This window comes from Empidonax traillii, unplaced genomic scaffold, assembly GCF_003031625.1.
Source record: "Empidonax traillii isolate 1590-97213 ecotype Southwest subspecies unplaced genomic scaffold, ASM303162v1 scaffold720:size321207, whole genome shotgun sequence".
Lineage (NCBI taxonomy): Eukaryota > Metazoa > Chordata > Aves > Passeriformes > Tyrannidae > Empidonax > Empidonax traillii.
In genome coordinates, this window is record NW_020955913.1 from 230,398 (window position 1) to 249,160 (window position 18,763).

Sequence of the window (18,763 nt, forward strand, 5' to 3'; positions counted from 1 at the left end):
AGCTCACTTGCCTGTTTCTGCACTCTGTCCGTAGGAAAAGGGCACACTCCCCCTCTTCCAAGGATGAGCACTCCATCGGCCTGAAGGACTCGCTCTTGGCCCACTCCTCTGACCCAGTTGAGATGAGGCGACTCAACTACCAGACTCCAGGTAAGGGGCAGCTCACCCTCTTGCATCCTGCCTCCTCCAGTTCCCCTCTTCCACATCCCCATGCCAGAGGCGGAGTTGCAGTCCTTCCCCCCCTCTGGCAGCTCCACACGCTCTCAGTCACAGTGGCACAGAGGGAGATCCAGACCGAGGATGTCCAGCAGGTGTCTGCTCTGTGGGTTGCAGATCCTTCTCCCCGGCCCTGTCACTGCAGGCCAGCAAGGCTGGGGAGCCTGGGTGAGGCCAGCCTGTTGTGTGGTGTGTCACAGACATTCTGTGGAGCTCACTGCAGTCGTCCTGAGCCCGCAGGAGCCTCCACGCAGTCGGGAGCGCCCGTACCTGCAGTGGTCCCGGTACTGGGCTGGGCTGGGGTTCAGTGCCGGGCCCCACTGCGGCAGTGCTGGCCACACGGGCTGCATCTGGGGGAGTCAGGAGGTACAGAGCCCTCGTGCTGCTGAGGGTGTCCCAGCAGCTTCATCCTGGCGTCTTTGGTGTACTGGCTCTCCAGCTGTGCTGGGCTGAGGGTGAAGAGAAGAGCTGCCTGCAGGCTACATCGCTGTGGCCCAGTGGAGGACACCACTGCTCAGGGTGGTCTCAGTGCAGAGGGTGATAGTTCAGTAGAAGCCACTCTCTGCCTGCTGCTTTCACTGGCCTGGGGTGCCTCGGGCTGTAGCTGGTTTGCCAGCCGGTGGAGGCAACTGTGCTTTGCACTGCAGAAAGATCTTGTGCTGCTGCTTTGTGCCTGCACATCTCTGACGGCACCGAAAGCACAGTACCTGTCATTGTAGTGATCAGAGACAGGCTCGCCCTGACTCGTTCAGAGCCTTTCAGAGAGTCCAAGTCCTCGATGAACTGAGGGAGCGCCTGGGCTTTTGTGATGGAGGGAGCCAGTTCAGCAGTAAATGAGGCACATACAGTTCTTTCTAACTTGCAGCTCCTCCTGGTCTGTAACCTACTTTCCTTTTCCTCCTGCTGCTCATTCATCTAAGAGCTTTCATCTAACAGGTAGAGTTTTGGAGGGGCCATTTCCTGATGTAGAACTGCTGCGTCTGGCAGTGGGGGCAAGAGGAGCCTTTCCTGTTGCCAGATTCACAGCAGTCTGACTCACACTTGGGGTGAGCTTCACCAGCACATCACCTTCTGTGCCAGGGCAGCTGCCAGAGGTCCGTAGTTAGTGCATCTCCCATGCGGGACCGATGGCAGATCTCAGGGATGGGAGGCAGCAGCAGCAGCCTGGCAGTTGCCAGCAGAGCTGGCTCGTTAATTGGCCACAGCACAGGCCAGCGTGGTATTGCAGCACGGGAGGAAAGTGCTGTGGGGAGAAAGGAGGGCACCTGTGCCAGAGGAGGAACATCTCAACAGGCAGATCAGTGGGAGCAGCACTAAGGAGGGGGTCACACACAGTCAGCAGCAGCGTGCAGCTTCCTGAGGAGGAGCACAGTGTTGAACAGGGCTGCTCCAGGGCAGTTTATGCATGAGGACAGGCCTCTGTGACATGTCTGCACGTGGGCACAAGAGCCATCTTTGCTGTGTGCTCGTGGTTTGCATTGCACAGAGGATTGTGACAGGTCAGGCTTGTGTCTGCTCCTGTCTCCAGCAAGATTGGGGTGTTTGCAACAAGGACGTCCCTTGCTGGGGCTGTAGCAAGGGTCAAGAGTTGCCATCAGAGGGAAGAGGGGTCTGGGAAATTTTCTTTTCCCCTCTGTGCCTAAGGGCAAGCCAAAGATGCTGGCTCATTTGGTGAGTTTGCAGAGCTCTCTGGAGAGGCAAAATCAAACCATAGTGCCCTGTTCACTCGAGACAGCAGCGGGGGCCTGGGACACTGCCAGACAATGCTCCTCCACCACGACACAGCACGGTGTCCTCCTCCCCTTCTCCCCCCTTCACCACTTGTGAGTCTCTGAGGGGTGGAAGTGGGTGTTGTGCATCCAGAAGTGACTGTTCCAGCTCCTGATGAGCTTGTCCTCGTTAATGAGGTGCATGAAAACCACCAAGCCCAGTGGGTCCGTGCTGTTGCCCCCGTCACCCGCCGGAGGTTGAGGCAGTGCTGTGCGGATGCACTGACAAGAGGTGCTGGCCACCAGCCCTGGTAGCTCCCTGCTGGAGCGTGCTGGGCAGGGAAAACTTGTTTAATGCATAATTAATTGGGCTCCTGTTATTAAATATTAAGCTTTCTCATTTTTTGTGGTTTCTGCTTCAGACAAGGGTTTTCTCCCCCGTGTCAGCCTGCCTGTACTAACGTACTGCTGTGCCAAGTCACTGAGAGGATCCAGGGCCGGGCAGTGTCCCAGCACACCATGAAGTGAGGATGGGTTGTGCTGCTGATGAGCTGCAAGCGAGCTGGAGGCTCAGGGGCACTGAGCAGAGGTGGCAGGAGCTGAGTGCAGTGCTCGTGGCCTCCAGCCAAGCACAGATGCCACCTGTACCTGCCATCCCCTTGGCCCTTGCTGGCTCCCCCGGGGCACAGACCTGTGGCCAGTGGAGAAGTGTAGCTCTTGGTGTCACGGGAAGACCTGTGTGCTCACTGCCCTGCAAGTAGCTCCAGCTCCACGTGTTTGCCATCGAGGGATGGCACTGGCCAGAGCCAGCAGCCCAGCGTGATGGAGAGCAGGCCCCTGGGCCAGGCAGTCGGTCCTGTGCAGGAGGGAGGCTCCCAGTGCTGTGGCAGGTGGTGCTTTCCCTTGCATCTTCATCTCTTTGTCCTTCCATTTCTGAACCTCTGCGATGATGACTAAAAGCTAATGGGATTTCTGTTCTTGCCCCGTTTTCTTTTCTTTGCAGGTGCCAGTGTCGCCTGCTGCCCGAATATCTCAAGTTAGTTTTAACTCCTGTTTTTATCTTACGACACCTTTTGCTTTTTTTTCTTTCACTTTCTCTCTCGTCTCTGTAATTTTCGTTTCGATGTCATGAAGGTCACCCTCACCCACAGCAGAGTGTAAAATGGCGGTGATTTCACTTTCTGACACGCTGTGTGGGGGCCGGGCTCGGTACTGCTCACACGGCGCCACAGCAGCTCACCACAGCACGGTGCAGAAGGGAAGGCCCCCGAGTGCTGGGCTGCCAGGAGGCTTCTGCAGCAGCCCATTGCCTGCTCCCAGGCCACCTGCCCCCCTCAGGGTGGTATGCCAGGCTGTTCTGTTTGGCAGTGTTGGCACCAGATTCCCAGGCGCAGAGCAGAGGGACTTACTGCTCTAGAAGGTTGGATGGAGTAGTACCAGCCTGTGGGTGTCACTGCCCCTTTCTCGCTTGTCTTCTGAGCTTCAGGTTCACTCTCAAACAACCATGAAAGTGTAGCCTTCCTGCTGCTGGATGTACATCTGTGTGCAAACAGGAATGGGGGAAGTATGTGGGATAAATGCTTCCCCCCAAGAGCAGAGCCAAGGGCTTTGCAGTCTGAGGCTCTGCAGGCATTGTGAGACCTCTGAGCCCTTCTAGCCTGGTGGAGAGCTCACTGTCCTCCTGCCAGAGCAATTGGAAGAGCTTGTGGAAGTCCTGGCAAAGTGTACAGATCTCCTCCATCTTGCCCTGCAGTGGCAGTGGCAGTTGTTCTAGGTTCACTGTAAGGGGATTCCAACCACCTCCTTCTCCCCATCTGCCTTTGCAGCTCTTTTGTTGCTGCAACAAAACCTTGGCCAGTGAAACTACAAGTTTGAGGAGACCCCATTGTATTTCTCAGTTGAGATGAGGGTCTGCAGCTCTGCTGTGGTCCGTGCCGTACTTTGTACATAACCACGTTGGGATAAACACATACTGTGGTTATGTTCCAGCCTCTTTCTCCTTCCAGCCCCACACTTCTGCCTTGGCCCCACACTGTTGTTCATCAATAACAGCTCTGCAAAGGCTGCCCCTGAGCTGCAGCCTCAGAGCTCTGTCACCAGTGATCTCTGTGGGCCTGCTCAGCCACCTCAGGGATCCTGAAGGGTGAAGTGCAAACAGAGGACTGTGTGCAGGAGGAACCTCAGCACGAGGGAGAAGAGGGATATTTCCTTCTCCATCTGCCCGTGTGTTCTCAGGCCATCCGTGGATAGCTCTGCACTGTCAAGTGATGGCAGGATGAGTGTGTGTTGGATTGGGTCTTGCCTGTGTACGGATGTCAGGTGCTTTATGCAGAGCTCTGAGGTGTAACACTTCCATGTTACCACCTTGTGACTTGTCACCACTGTGTGTCAAATGCCTGCACCCAGCATAGGGACTGCTCCATCACCTCAGTGGCCCATCACTGCCATCTGTGGTGCAGTTCAGGCTCCCGAGAGATTGGAAAGCTCCTGGCTGTGTTCCAGCCTTTCTCCCTGAGTGTGAGTCAACAGCTTCAGCCTATTAATAATCGTTATTACCCGTATGGGGTTTCTGGGAAACCCACAGAGCAGCCGATGGAGTCACGAGCCTTGTGATTTGGATGAGGTGTTTCACAACCACGTTCCTGCCAGTTCAGCATCTCGGCATCAGAGAAGGAGGTTGTGATGGTTGAGCCCTTAATCCCAGGGCCCTAGTAGGGCTCCTCCCAATCCCACATGCACACCACCACAATGCCTGTCCCCTGAGTGGGATCTGTGGGATCCCCTCCTCTTTCAGGGCCTTTCCCCTGAGCAGGGCTTTGGCTGTGCCCAGCATGAGCCATCCTGCTTTAGACAGGGCAAGACTTCTGCCATGGCTTGAGCTGCATGCCAGCTCACAGCAGCCTCCTGAAAGCTGCTGGAGGGCACGTCACTGCACGTGGTGCCTTGCACGAGCCAGCCCAGAGGAGCTGAATTTTGGGCCCTGGAGCTGGCTCTGCCTCTGGAGCATCACTGAAAAACATTTGAGTTACTCATCTGCAGGCAGAGCTGCTCCTCAGCTCTCGGAATGTTGCACAGTGTCCGACAGGGGAGCAGCCATTGCTCCTCCATGGGGCCCTTCTCATCTTTCCCTCGCTCCCTGGGGACAGGGGCAGCACCTGCCTACCCAAAAAGCTGTGCACACGCACTGCAGAGGTTTCGTCTGGAGCAGGTCCGGGCGAGTTTCTTTTTGACTAATGCCATTGTCAGGCCTAAGCAAGAGGACCAACCTCAACCCTTGACGGTGAGAGCACCAGAGGGTCAGTGTGTTCAACTTCAGCCCACCTGGGAGCCCGGGAAGCGCAGTGACAGCGTATCCTGTCAGGGGGGCTGTCCCGAGCCCCTGCCCGCTGCGTGGCCTGCTCTGTGTGCCCGGTGGCTGTACTGTCCTGGCTTGCTCACCCCAGTCATGCCCATTCTGCACATCACCTCTCTGTTCTGCTCACCGCACCGCGTGCTCTGACAGTGTGTGCCGCATGCCGTGTGGTCTCGCCGACCTCCCATCCATCCTGCCCGGCGCTTCACATCGTCACACCTGTCCGTCCGTCCGTCCGCCTTGCAACCCACCTCTCGGGTTTGTTGTGCTCATGACGTTGTGGAGCCTTCCCGGGGCCCTGCAGAGCCGTAACCTCTCCCTCCTCCCTCCTTGTCTCACTGTGCAGGCATGCGCGACCACCCCCCCATCCCCGTGAGCGACCTTGCCGACAACATCGACCGGCTGAAGGCCAACGATGGGCTCAAGTTCTCCCAGGAGTACGAGGTGAGCGTGGGAGCGGGACGGGCTGCGGGGCAGAGTGATGCTGGCCAGGACCGGACGCCCCCAGTGGAGAGGGCTTGATGAAAGCTGAGCTGTGCCTCCCCTGCAGCAGCACCGCCTGGGCAGGCCCCACGCCAGCCCTGGGAGCCTGCCAGCTCTCCCTGCCAGCCCCAGAGCGGTGGGAACTCGCCTCGAGCAGTTGAAGCATGGCTGGTACAGGGAAAAGGCCTTGCAGCAGATTGCGCAGCAGCCTGCCGTGCTCCCACCGTGGTTACGGCCTTAGGAGTGAGTGGGAGCTCGTGTCTGCCTGCCTGGGCTGTCGCTGATTACTTTGTTCTGCTCTGTGAGGGCTGCCCTCCGTCCAGGTTGGCTGAGGTGTTTCAGTCCACAGCATCCTGTGCCCCTTCACTTCCATCCACACTCAAAGCTTTGCTCTCTGCGCCATCCTCTGATGCCAATGGATATGCATTTGAGTTTCCATTCCTGCTTTCCCCGTCTAATCTCCCCCTGAACCCTGTTGGACTGTGCTGGCATTAGCCTGTGCCATTCAGAGTCTCTGCCACCAGAAGCTCTGCCCTGGAGTAGTCCCAGCTTCCCCAGCCTGCACAGAGCTCTCTCTGCCCTACAGCCCTGAGCTGCAAACTCACCACATCACTGAATCATGCTCCTACTCTGCTCCATGTCTCTGGTGGAGCCCCTGGGTAAGTACTGTGTGCACCCACCGCTGATGCTGCCTTTGCTCACACATGCAGGCACGCACTGGGCATTTGGTGAATCCCTCCATCCTGCACTGCACCTCTCCCAGCCCAACTTCCTCCATCCCTGTCCTCCACAGAGAACAACTTGCCAAAGGGGTGCATACATGAAGGGGAAGTGGCTGACGTGCGTGAGGGCTGCCTTGCCTTTCTGGGAACTCTCCAGGCTGTGTGATTAGGTTGAAACTGTGTAAAACTATGAAAAGTTCCTCTGCCGCCATGAGGGCAGCAATGGCAGGATGATGTTTTGCTGTGCTTACATGCAGGACCCTCTTGAGCTGCAGGAGACTTGTAAATAAACCCCCACTACTATTAAAGAGGGAATAAATTTAGGAAGTGTTCTCTGTTTGCGCTATCACTTCTGTTTGAATTGTTATCTGCCTGTGCCTGTGGCCTCCTCTTCCTGCACCATACCTACACTGATTCATGAGATGAGATCAGAACATTTGCCCACGAGGTAGGATTATGTATGCCAGGAAAGGGAAAGCAGATCTCTGTGTTGAGAAGGCAAGGGATGAATTCCAGCTAGTTCAAAGGGTGTGCTTGTGTGTATCCGAGGAAGGCACAGAGCTCTTTCTCGCTTTGGGATGCCAAGATGAGGGCTTTGGCATCCCTCTGTATTCAGCTGTCTGAACCAGAGAGATGGGCTACAGCATTGCGTTGCAACTCGGGAAATGTTTAAAGGAATAATGTGCTTCCCTTGCAGCCACCTGTGTGTTCATGTATGCCCTGCCAGTTGTGCCGAGGTGGGCAGTCATATCTGTCTGCCCTGGGCTTTTTGTTACCAGTCCAGCTGAAACGTTAAGCAGGGCTGCCCACAGACGGGCTGTGGCTCTGCTGCACGGTGTGGATTTGGCAGGATCCATTGTCTGTGCACTCCCATCCTCACACTAGGCCTGTGCTCATTAGAGGCTGCAGTGTAATTCTGAGCTGTGGGAACTGTTTTGGAAAAAATGAGCATTAAGTAAATTCTCTTAGTTGCTTTCATGAGCCTCTCTCTTCTCATTTCTCTTTCTTTAGAATATCATGGCTGGTTGAGAGCACCAATCAGTTGTACTTCTCATGTTGAAGCAGCTATTAAGTAGCTGATTGTTGCATGTAATTTTTTCCTCTGGATTCTACTGTTTGACTCCTTATCAGCTGGAAATTAGTGAACATGACAGGCTCATACAGTGTTTGACACTAGGATGGACCCCAAAGCAGAAGGGGTTGCCCCTTGTTGGCGTGTGGGGATCGATACAATCATTTCCCATTTGAAACGCCGGTGGGAAGAATCCTGGACCAAGTTTGCAGAGAACAGCAAAGCTGCCTGTGCAGGATTGCTGCTGCAGTGGGTCTGCTCTCATCCCGGTCCCTGTGTGCGTGGGCAGAGCAGCAGCTCCCTTTGGGGCCTGCGGTAGGAGGGCTGGAGGGGCAGGATGGGCACAGCATGTGCTGCTGAGTAAGGGAATCTGCAGAGTGGATGCGGAAATAGCTGAGGTGGGAGGGGAACAGGCTGTGCAGCCCCGTGGGAGCCCGAGACAGGAACCGCACTTGGGCACATTCTGTGCATTTGCAGTTAAGTGGTGATACAGTCCCTGGGACTGTGTGAGCCCCAGACCTTACGCAGAGCTGAGTGGTGGCCCGGCACTTAGGGAGGTGGAAGCCCTGACCCTGTTCCCCATGGCATGGTAGTGCTGCCAGACTGGGCAGAGCACCGCTGAGCAGGGAGACCCAAGGGAGGAGGGCGTTGCAGGTGAACCCCCCAAGGCCCATTTGCTGTTTGACTGTGATTCGGAATAGTTGAATTTTAAGTGTTTTTGCAGAGTAGCCTGTCAGCCTAACATCTCCATGGGGTGCAGGGCTGTTTATGGATGGCTCGTGTTCCAGGAGCGGTGGCACCACAGGCAGAGAGCAAATATTTAACAGCACTTTTAACCACTGAGGCCAGCTGGCCCAGAGCCATCAGTCTGGCACTTGCCTGAGTTGTGCAAGCAATAGCAGGGTAACCTAGACACAGGTGACACAAAACAAGACCTGTCACCACCTCACCGCACGCCTGGGAAGGGAGCGCGGAAGGGTGGCAGAGATTTCTCACGGCTACCTGACCTCCATTCCCACAGGTCAGAGAACAAATAATATTGCTCACGCCGTTTTGCCACCCCGCGTGGCCGAGCAGCCCGTGCGACAAAGCCAGCACGGAGCAAGCTGTGCAGTGGCTGCAGGCAGAGCAGGCTCACAAGCTGCGGGTCAGCCCTCTCCCCTGGCGCCTGGGAGCCATCCCAGCTGGGCCTGCTGGTATCCCTGGTGCGACAGGAGAGGCTGGACCGCAGGTGCCGGGAGCTGGGCCGGCTGCAGACACAGTTAAATGCTGCCAGCTGCTCTGGTTGGGGGCAGAGCGCGGCCCCACCGTGCTCTCTGGGCATGCAGCGGCCGGGGAGTGGGGTACAAGCGTCTGGCAGCAGCTTCTGGCCTGGCTGCACCAGGAGAGTGTTTTATTTTTAGTGTACAGCGAGAGCTACAGTGAATTTACAGTGTGGGATTAATGGAATTTGGTAGAAGGGAGGCTGAGCGGGCGGTGGCAGGCGCTGTCGCTGTGTTGGAGCTCCTCCTGTGGGCACCTTTCCACGCTGCAGCCTGTGCACAGGGGACAGTCTCCTGCCCTCTGATGGTGCAGGAATACCTGCACTGGTACAAACAGGTGTGCACACACACACACACATTGTGTGTGCATCTCGCGCTGCAGCCGTGGGGTCCAGCACGCCGAGCGCTGCTGTCACCTTTGGTGCTGTTAGCAAACGCAGGACTGGCTGGCTGCTGTTTCTGGCCTAGGTCCTGCATTACTTTCCCAGGGGAAAATTTTTTCCTTGCGTCCAAACTGCAGCTTGTAGCTATTGCCCCTCATGCCCAGTCCCTTTGGCATGTCCATCCAGTGTATGGCCCCTGAGAGCAAAGCAGGCTGTAGGTGATGAGAACCTGACAGTGTGGCACTGCCTAGGACATTAGTTCTTGTTAATCTTTAGGTTGTGTATGAGATTTGACTGCTTTCTAGTGCTTCTGCTTTCTAGTGTAGTGGGGAGGCTGCAGACCCTTCCTCACAGTTTTCTAAGGAGGCAAACACTGCTGGCCTGCCCAAACCCTGGGTTCATTTGCATTTTCCTTAAAGCCACTGTGGGCATTTCATCTCCTTTGCCTGCAGTCGTGGCAAGACAGCTTATGTGGTGGGAGAGGTGCTTGGATCCCTGGAGCCAGTGAGCCCAGGAGGTGCTGGACCCAGGGTGCAGGTGGCACCCAGGGAGCCCCTTGCTGTGGGTTTAATGGTCTGATCGGGAAGCCGCCCCACGCAGCGCTCACGTTCCGGTAATAGGAACAATAAGGTTGAAGCGCTGCCAGCGATTGATTCAGAAGCGCATTATGCCCTCATTTGGGACGCAGCACAGATTGACAGTGGTCAATGCTCGTGCTAATGTGGTTGATTTCGCAGGAGGCCGGGGAGCACTCACCTTCCCATCGCCGTGCCCTCGTGCAGCCACCTGAGCCTCGCAGGGTCACGGCTGCCCCAGCTCCTCGGCTGCCACAGGGGTTTGCCTGCCCGGGCTGCCCGTGCCTGACAACAGCAGAGACAACAGTGGGGGACTTGGCATATGGAGGGATTTCGGAGCTGTGCTGGGGAAGGGGAGCAGCAAACCCCAGGTGGACTGTATCTGAGAGACAAACTGGCACCCAGGGATGTTCTCAAGGCATTTGCGGAGTGTTCTCGAGCCTGTCGAGGAAAGAGCCTTTTTCCAATTCCCTTTCAATGGTCTGACTCTGCCTTTATGGCAGTAGCAGCAGGAATCCCTGAACTACTTTGGAGAGATTGCTCCTTGCACTTCCATGCTGGGAAGGAGGAGTTTCACTAATTGGGCTTTTTCTTAATTTGCACTTGCTGTCTTACAGCATCTCCCCTGTCACTTTAAAGCAAAGTAAAACTAAAAGTCGTGGGGCTTTTAAGTTTGTTCCTGGCTCATTTCCTTCCAATTTCCCAGCCCTTCTGCTTTCTAGGAAGAATGAGTTGGAAGTGTTACTCTGATCAAATTTGGGGATGAAGCAGTCATTCCCATGAGCCCCAGAAAGGAACAAGAGCAGATTCCCAGTGCCCAAGCAGTTGTGGAGCAAGGTGGGGAGAGAAGGCAGTGCTGCCACAGTCAGGGGCTACAGAGCATTGTACAGAGATGGGACAAGACTTGCCAACCACCACTCCATGTAAGGGTTCCAACTGCTCTCCAAACAGCCCATCATCCTCCGGTTTATTTACGCATTTGTTTGCCTTAAAGGGGGGAACAGGTGTACATTAATTCATCACCAGAGTTCAAATTAAATCATTTTACTTCTAAATGAGTCGATAATTTGCAGGAGTATTTAATTAGAGCCTCTTTGCACTCAGGTGCTCTATTACTTCTGACTTTCTCACCTGTTTGCCCTCTTAAGAGGCTGATGATGATTAGACCGTTTCTGCACATCCCCATTGCACATCAAAGCAATTAACCCTAATGGCAACCCCTTGATGCTCCTCTTTGGTTCTGGGGAGCCCTTGGCAGCCTTGTTCCCCCACCACCACCAGGAAATAACCCTTTCCTCTGCTGTGGCAGGACGGGGACTTGCAGTGCCAAGCACAGCTCGGGCAGCCCTGCAGCCCTGTGGCAGTGATGTGCGCTGCAGATTGCACACAGACAGCTGCACCGAGCTCTGCCTGCCTCTGCTGAGGGGGGAGGACTTGCTCCAGCACCCACCTGTGCTCTCTGAGAGTGTTCACAGGGTGCAGGTAGGGCTGGTGCTTGCTTCTCTGCAGCAAGAAGATGCTCACTGATACCTTCAGGGTCAGTCTCAGCCCCACCACCAGCCAGTCGGTTCTCTGCGTGGGCTGTCTGTGCAGACTAAGGCCACCTTTTTGAAAAACAAGTATTATTTATGTCTCTAATAGGCACTGGTGGGTCCATCTCTTATCCTCCTTAGTTTGTCTATTTGTGTTTCTCCTTCAGTGTGCTCTGGATTGAGCAGGCTGGTATCAAAACCCCTCTCACTTATCTCTACTTCAAACCAAAAAGCCCTTACACATTATATTCCTCTTTTTTTTTTTCCTGCCTTTAATCATTTCTGCACTGCCCTTCTGCAGTTCAGCCTTGCCATTAGGTGGGCAGCAGCCTTCCCTGCCACACAGCTGAGAGGAGAGCGTCCAAAGAGCTGATCCAATGAGCGGCCTGTCCTCAAAACAAAATGTAGATGCCTGGATGAAATGAAGTGCCCCACAACGCTGTGAACTGTTCTGGGATGTCTCTGTGCCTGGGCAGAGGAGTGTGCAGAGGCTGTGACAGCCAGGCCAGTGGGTTTCCAGCCAGAAGCAGCACTTGCAGCCTCCACTCTCACCATCCCTGCTGCAGCGCCTCTGAGAGCAGCGGCTGCCTGCTTATTACACTGATAATACAAAATTACAGGTTTTCTGTAGGAAATGTCTATTTACCTCCTACATTTCCCAAACTGCCTATTAGCATCGCTGTGATGTCACATCCTCCTGCGTGTTTTCGTCAGCACTGCGGGCAGCCTGCTGCTGCTGCTGCTGCTGCTGCTGCTGCTGCTGCTGCTGCTGCTGCTGCTGCTACTGCTGTGGGGAGCACAGGCCACGTGTGGGGACAGACAGCTGCCACCTGGCACAGCAGTGGCCTGTGGTGCTGCAGATCCCTCAGGGCTGGTGCAGCAATGCCTGTGCTCTGTGCCCAAGCCAGTATCCACACCCACTGATGGCTGCTTGGGAAGGGCTTGCTCAGGAGCTCAGGGGACAGCAGTGGATGTCACCTCTTATGCACAGCTGAGGGTTGGTGGGACTGAGCAGAGGGACCATGAGGGCTGTCCGCGTCAGCCCAGTCAGGGAGCTGTGCTTCTCAACTCAGCCTTTTGCTCACAGCTGATCCAGAGCTGACAGGACAGGCCTTTCACTGCCTAATAAACCTCCTGACATGGCTCTCTGCTGAGCAATGAACACGGATGGCTGCAGAGAGCACAGCGTGCTGTGCTTCCCCTGGCCTCTTTGCCCAGTGTTCATGTCTCTGGGCCAGCAAAAGTTTTGGGAAGCCGGAGCTGGAGCATGACTTTAATATTTTGGCAGTGTTGGGGTTCATGGGATGACTGAGTCCTGCTGTAGCTGTTTGCCCCCAGCTTGCCCAGGGCTGCACGTGCCGAGCGAGTCCCTGCATGAGGCAACTCTCTGGGTGCCTCGTGAGTCACTCAGACAGCAAAGCCACCCCATCTCGGAGGGGCGCCTGAGGGATGGTCCTTGTTCACCTTGTTTTGTGCACGGACAAAGCCGAAAGGGAAGGCTTTGGGAAGAGGCTTGCCTGGCCATGGAGGAGCCATGCAGTGGGTGCACCGGCACATGGCTCACAGGAGAATCATCGGATGTGCAAGGCCAGGTGGGAGTGGGATGGGTGCTTTTCAGGCAGTTGTACGGTGTGCAGGCCTTTTGGCCAAGATTTACAGCGATGTCTCTTCTCCAGGTTTATGGTTTCTTGTCACTCTGTTAACTCAAACAAGAGATATTTACATTGCATAAGTAGCTGGAGCAGTGGATAGTAACCTATCAATTTTCATGACTATTCCCTGGCAAAAGCTCATGGGCTGTCTTGCAGGACACTAATACTGAAAGCTCTTGGGGCACAAGACACCCAGGGCTTGCTGTATTTCAAGAGACTGCAGTTCAACAGCTAATAAAGCTGCTAGGTCAAGAACTGTGCAGTCAGGTCTCTCTGGAGTCCTGGCAGAAGACCAAATTTCTGCTGATGGAGGATACCACACAGCAGAGGAGATGAAGGCTCATCTGCAGCAGGCTGCCCCAGCAAAGGGCTGCTTTGCCTGCAGGTCATGGGATGCATGTCCCACTGGAAACTGGTTTTCAGTGTGGTGTGGCTTGACACCCGCAGAAGTTGTGTCTGGCCTGGGGAGAGGCGTGCAGGGCAGTGCAGATTTCCTGACTGGAACACACGTGTGCTGCAGGATCTCACTGTGCTGTAACCGCTCCTGACTCCTTCCTTCTCTTTCTCTCCACAGTCCATTGATCCGGGTCAGCAGTTTACCTGGGAGAACTCCAACCTGGAAGTGAATAAACCCAAGAACCGCTATGCAAACGTGATTGCCTACGACCACTCACGTGTCATCCTGACCTCCATCGATGGTAAGAGTGACTCAGAAGTGGGTACCCCAGCAAGCAGCTGAACCTGACTGTAGCAGGGGACCATCTTTTTCCCCGTTTTCAGTTGAGCAGGGGCAAACACCAAGCACCAGCATGATGAGATGTTTCTTCTGAATGGCCAGAATAGAGAAAGGGCTCTGCAGAGCTTTCCTCAGAGCAGTGTGTCCTGTGTGGCTGCTGCTTGATACTGCTTGGCAGCAGAGATGTCTGTCCCAGCAGCCTTCCTACTTCTGTCCTTGCTGTGTGACTTCAGCTGCCTCCCTCAGTGTCTGGTGAAACATGGCACTGTTAGCCCTGCCACCCTCTGTCCCAACACAACTCTCAGGCCAGTGCCTTCCTCTTGGATTTGTCAGTATATGCTCCCAAGAAAGTGTCCAGAGTGGCATAGAGTGAGGGGCACCCCTTCCCCTGGCACATCAGGCTCCACACATCCCTGTATTCCGTGGGAGATGCATCGGGCTCTGGTGTCCATAGCACTGACTCCCATGGCTCCAAGAACCAGCCCCACATCTCTGGAGTCTGGGCTAATACATGTTTTTAGTTCTCTTGCACACAGGGGAGCTGGAGCCCAGGCTCACCTGTTCCCACTGTGCTGTAAACCAGCATCCAGCAGATCTGAGCCCACTCACGGGGATGAGGAAGGTGCAGCTAATTCAATGCTTGGGGAAGGAACTGGGGCCTGGCTTTACACAGGTGGCCCTACAGTCACTAGCATCTTTTTTCTAGGGATGGAAAAGGCTTTTCTAATGCTAATGCACTACTCATCCTCTTCTGGAGGAGGAGTGGGGGGGCAAACGGTCTCTCACAGCAAGCCCTGTTAAGCAGCAACGGCAGCAATTCGATTCCCTGGCATGCCTGCTCATGGGCAAACCCTCTCAGACAGCTGTGGGGTGAGCACGTGGGGGAATCCCTGCTTTCTAGCCTGACTCAGTTGCTGTAAGTGGTGTCTGTGCCTTCCTGGGAACCGTTCCCGAAGCACCCTGCCAGGTCCTCGCCGCCCATGCCAAGGGAGCCGAGTGCTGCACTCCAGCTGCTGCCACTCCCCCAGAGCCACCAGCGCTTGCTGTCTGCTGGAGAACTGTAGAAAATTCCCCAGGACAAAAGGACCAGGGGTGACCCCCAGCTTTATTTCCTTCCCCTAATGAAATGCAGATGCTCTCTCCCAGGGAGACAAGGAGATTCACGCTGCTTTCTCTCCCTGCGGCCCGGGCGGCCCATGCTGAGCAGAGTTTGGAAGCAGCCCCAGGCCTCTGCTTTGCCACGTTTATTTTATTAACTATGTGTTTGGATTTTAAAGGCTTTTACAAAAAAATCCTTTCCTTAAAGTGGTGGAAGCAGAGTAGAGGCTGGAGCAGCCTCTGCCAGAAGGCAGCAGAGGGGGTCTCACATGGAAGGGTTTCAGTGGTGGTGGGAGTAAGATCTCCTTCTCCTCTGGGATACCTAGCCCCTCAGGAAGGACAAGAGGACATCCCTACCTGACATCCGTTTCTAACAGAGACAAACTAATGAAGCAGCCTCATTTTTCAAAGGTGCTGTAGGACCATAGCAAATTGCTGGTGAATTTAAGACAATTATTTCAATGAGTTGCTTGGGGCCAAATGAGCTCCTTAATATTCCTGCCTGTGAATTTCCCTTTGTGTGCGGGTGGCAGCTGTCTCTCTGCTTTGGTGTTGCCTGCCTGTTCGGTTAATGTGGGAGTTAACAAAGGATTCTTCTCTGATCAGGCACCATCCCTGTCCTTTGCAGGATTCCTGGGAGAAAGATCCTGCCATCCCCAGCCTCTTCCCCTGCCTGCAGGGCCAGGTACAGGCAGAGTCGTGGGCTGCCCCCCCCCTCCAAGTAACAGTTTTGCTCTTTCTCCTGCCCAGGAGTCCCCGGCAGTGATTACATCAACGCCAATTACATTGATGGGTATCGGAAGCAGAACGCCTACATCGCCACACAGGGACCTCTGCCAGAAACCCTCAGCGACTTCTGGAGGATGGTGTGGGAACAGAGAACAGCAACTATAGTCATGATGACCAGGCTGGAGGAGAAGTCCAGGGTACAGTGTGTGCTTCCTTTCTTTTCCTGGAGCTGTTGAGGGGCAGGAGGGGGAGACAGGAACAGGAGGGCAGCCGGGGAGAGGCAGTTCCAGGGATGTGGCTCACTGTTGCTACCAGCCTTGTAAGTGTATCCCTTTGGGGCAAAAGGGTGGCACAACCTCCTGTCCTTGTCCTGCTCATTTACCCCTGTTTTACCTGTGTGTCTGCGTGCACACCCATCCTTTCCTTCCCCACATCGTTCACACCAGAGGGAGAATGGAAAGCTCTGAAATGGGGAGTGTGGACAGTCCCAGAAGCTGAGAAGCTGCAATGGATAGGTTGTACCAGCAGCATCCTGCAGCCTGCATCTCTGGAGATGCAGGGGAATGGCTGACAGGGTCTCATTGCAATAACAAGACTAATTTGTGCCTTGTCCAATGACAGTGTGTATAAATGAGCGGCTCATGCTGCCAGGATTAGATATTCTGATGTAATAAATGCAAAGCTGCCTGCAAACCGTGGGGAAGGTGTGAGGTGGAGAAGGAGCAGGAGCCCTCACTGCGGGTGATACTTAAGGTTTTCATGACAGAGGTTCTTACTAAGCCCCTGAAGCGGGAATTTGTAAGCTGGGACCAAGCACTCCCATGCCCAGATGCACCCTTTGGGCAAAGCCTGCCCAAGCAGGAGGCAGCTTCTCTGCCTCTTGTGATCCAGTTTGTTCCTAAAAGTAAAATTTTAGTGGTGAGCGTTTGTACTTGCAGAATATTTTAGTGTTGCCATGCCAACAGCAGGAGAAGGGGCTTGTGCGCTCAAGCTGTGAAGCACTGGTTATTTTTAGCCCAATAAGCTCATTCTTGAGAAGCAGAAGCTGTCAAGTTTGGGTTTAGTTAAAACTTTTGCCCGCATGCTCTCCCTCCCTTTCGAAGCTTTAGCACTGAAATGCTCGCAGGGGTGTCCCAGCCCACGCTGGCTGGGAGGAAGCAGCTGGAACAACCCATCACTGTGGCAAAACAGATCTGCTTTCTCTGCGTGTACAAAAACAGGCACTGTTGATGGGTTTCCCTGGCTCTTCAAATGCCCTACAGCCTGCAGGGAAAAGCAGTGTTCCTTGGAGATGAGCTGCCTCTAGAGATGCAACCCCAGCTTTGCGCTGTGCTTCCCCCTGCGTGGCCCTGCCTGTTCTGTCCGATGGCCGCTGTCACCCACCCCGCCCAAACAGGCAGGGAAATTAATCTGACCTGTCCTGCCTGCGGCTCAGGGCTTGGCACATGGGCTGAGCAAGATCAGAAGCTTCTGATCAACCACCCCCTGCAGCTGGGGGTCGTGTGGGGACTTTTTGTTGCCTTTACCTTTCGGTAATGGAGCATATTTTGAAGTACGAGGAAAAGCCCTTCTAGGTTACCGAGGCAATCCATGCCCGCAGTCCTGACTCACTCAACTCCTGGGCTGCTTAGGTATGGCAAAGCACTCCAAGGTGCGTGTTTCTTGAAGATAACAGGTTTCCTTTGACCCCACAGGCACTTGTCTTTGCCCGAGATGCCTGTGCTGCCGAGCTGTGCGTTATCTCCCCCCAGCACGCTCCCTGTCATATCATCCTGCAGTTGCCTCTTGCAGTATTGGTTTCTGTCCCAAACACAGTGCGTGTGGTCAGGCTTCTGGTGACAGGGCAGGCACTGTGAATCCCTGTCATGGGCAGGAGGTGACCAGAGCCCTCACAGAATCTGCACTCAGCCTGCATGACTGGGCACAGTGCCCAGGGGCTCTAGGCTGACCCAACCAGACCCAGACCCCAGCATTTGCTTCCTGGCACTGCCTGCCCGTGTCCTGCTGCCTCTTTGGCACATCCCCAGCACTAATGAGAAGTGGGCAGTTTTCTCAGGCACTACAGGAGGGGCAGGTTGCCAAGGGAGGCAGTGGAGAAGTCTGGACACTCCGGAATCCAACCAGCCATCCACAGCAAGGGCTTCCCTGGATGTGTTTGCTGGACCCTGTAGGTGTCTCAGGGCCCCCTCACAGCCCTGGCAGGGAGGTGGGATGTAGACTTCCAGGAGATTATTTTCTCTAGGGTTTTTTTGTTGTTTTTCTTAGCATCCTGCAAGACAAGGTGGCATTCAGCCACCTTGCTGCTCTGCTTTTCCTCATGCACCTTTGGTGGTGGCTAGACCTGTCTGGGGAGCACACCTTTTTGGGGCCAAGGAAGATCCCATCCCAGTTATTGACCATTGCTCCAGACTTTCAGCAATGAGTCACTGTTCTGCAGTTCATTCCACTCCAGAGCCTTCAAACCTCATCCCATGTAACCCCTGGGGTCCCTGCAGCATTGCTGCCTGCTGATGCTCATGCTTGCTGTGGGACAGCACCGCTCCAGGCAGTCACATGGAGTCACAGCGTTACCCAAGGGTGACCTTGCCTGCAAGTCCCCTTGCCCAGGGGCTTTGGTGTGGGCACAGGGCTGTCTGTCCAGCTGCAGAGCCCGGGGTGGGCAGCAGGGCCTCGTGGCGAGGTGCCCAGCGCAGAGCAGGCTCTGCCGCCTCTCCAGGCGAGCTCCCCGCGTAACCCTTGGCAGCGCTGTGATAAGCTAGCCAGGACCAGCAGCAGCTTGGCAGCCCTGTGGGGGTGACACTGCTTTAAAGGGCTCCCGAGCTGCAGGGGGAAAAAAAAAAAAAAAATCTTTAAAGAGCATCAGCTTTTATGGTCTGCAATTTCAGCTGGCTTGATGGTCCAAATCATCCTCCCTTTTTCATGTTTTCACAAAGCGAGAAGCACATAAAGGATAGAAATGGCTGGATTGTGCAATTTAGCTGCCTTCAAAGCTTTACAATCAGTTTCAGAATCATTTGGTGGCAGTTCAGAAACACACACTGTAGATTAGCTTTCCCGGAGCTGCTGTGAGCATGGCGCGTCCCTGCCGGGCTGTGTTGCACGAGAGAGGTATTAAAGCAGGATTTCTCCTACCCTGGGCTATCCCCAAGAGCCTGGCAGAGTGAGGTCTCCCAGAGCAGAGTGCTGTGGCTTGTTCTGTTCCAGCCCAGAGCACCAAGCAGCCATCCCTGGTGGGTGATCTC

The 18,763-nt window shown here is 54.9% G+C and overlaps 1 protein-coding gene across 18 annotated transcripts in view; it reads left to right on the forward strand.

Annotated features, from left to right (window-relative positions):
- PTPRF (protein tyrosine phosphatase, receptor type F) overlaps positions 1-18,763 on the forward strand; it is a 241,396-nt gene that overhangs the window by 209,340 nt on the left and 13,293 nt on the right. For 11 of the 18 annotated variants that reach the window (XM_027900375.1, XM_027900376.1, XM_027900388.1 and 8 more), the window contains 5 exons: positions 35-150; positions 2,929-2,961; positions 5,624-5,721; positions 13,533-13,656; positions 15,543-15,718. In XM_027900375.1, the coding sequence (XP_027756176.1) occupies positions 35-150; positions 2,929-2,961; positions 5,624-5,721; positions 13,533-13,656; positions 15,543-15,718 (547 nt within the window). The remainder of the gene's footprint in view (positions 1-34; positions 151-2,928; positions 2,962-5,623; positions 5,722-13,532; positions 13,657-15,542; positions 15,719-18,763) is intronic. The other 7 variants (XM_027900379.1, XM_027900381.1, XM_027900384.1 and 4 more) reach the window with 1 other exon arrangement.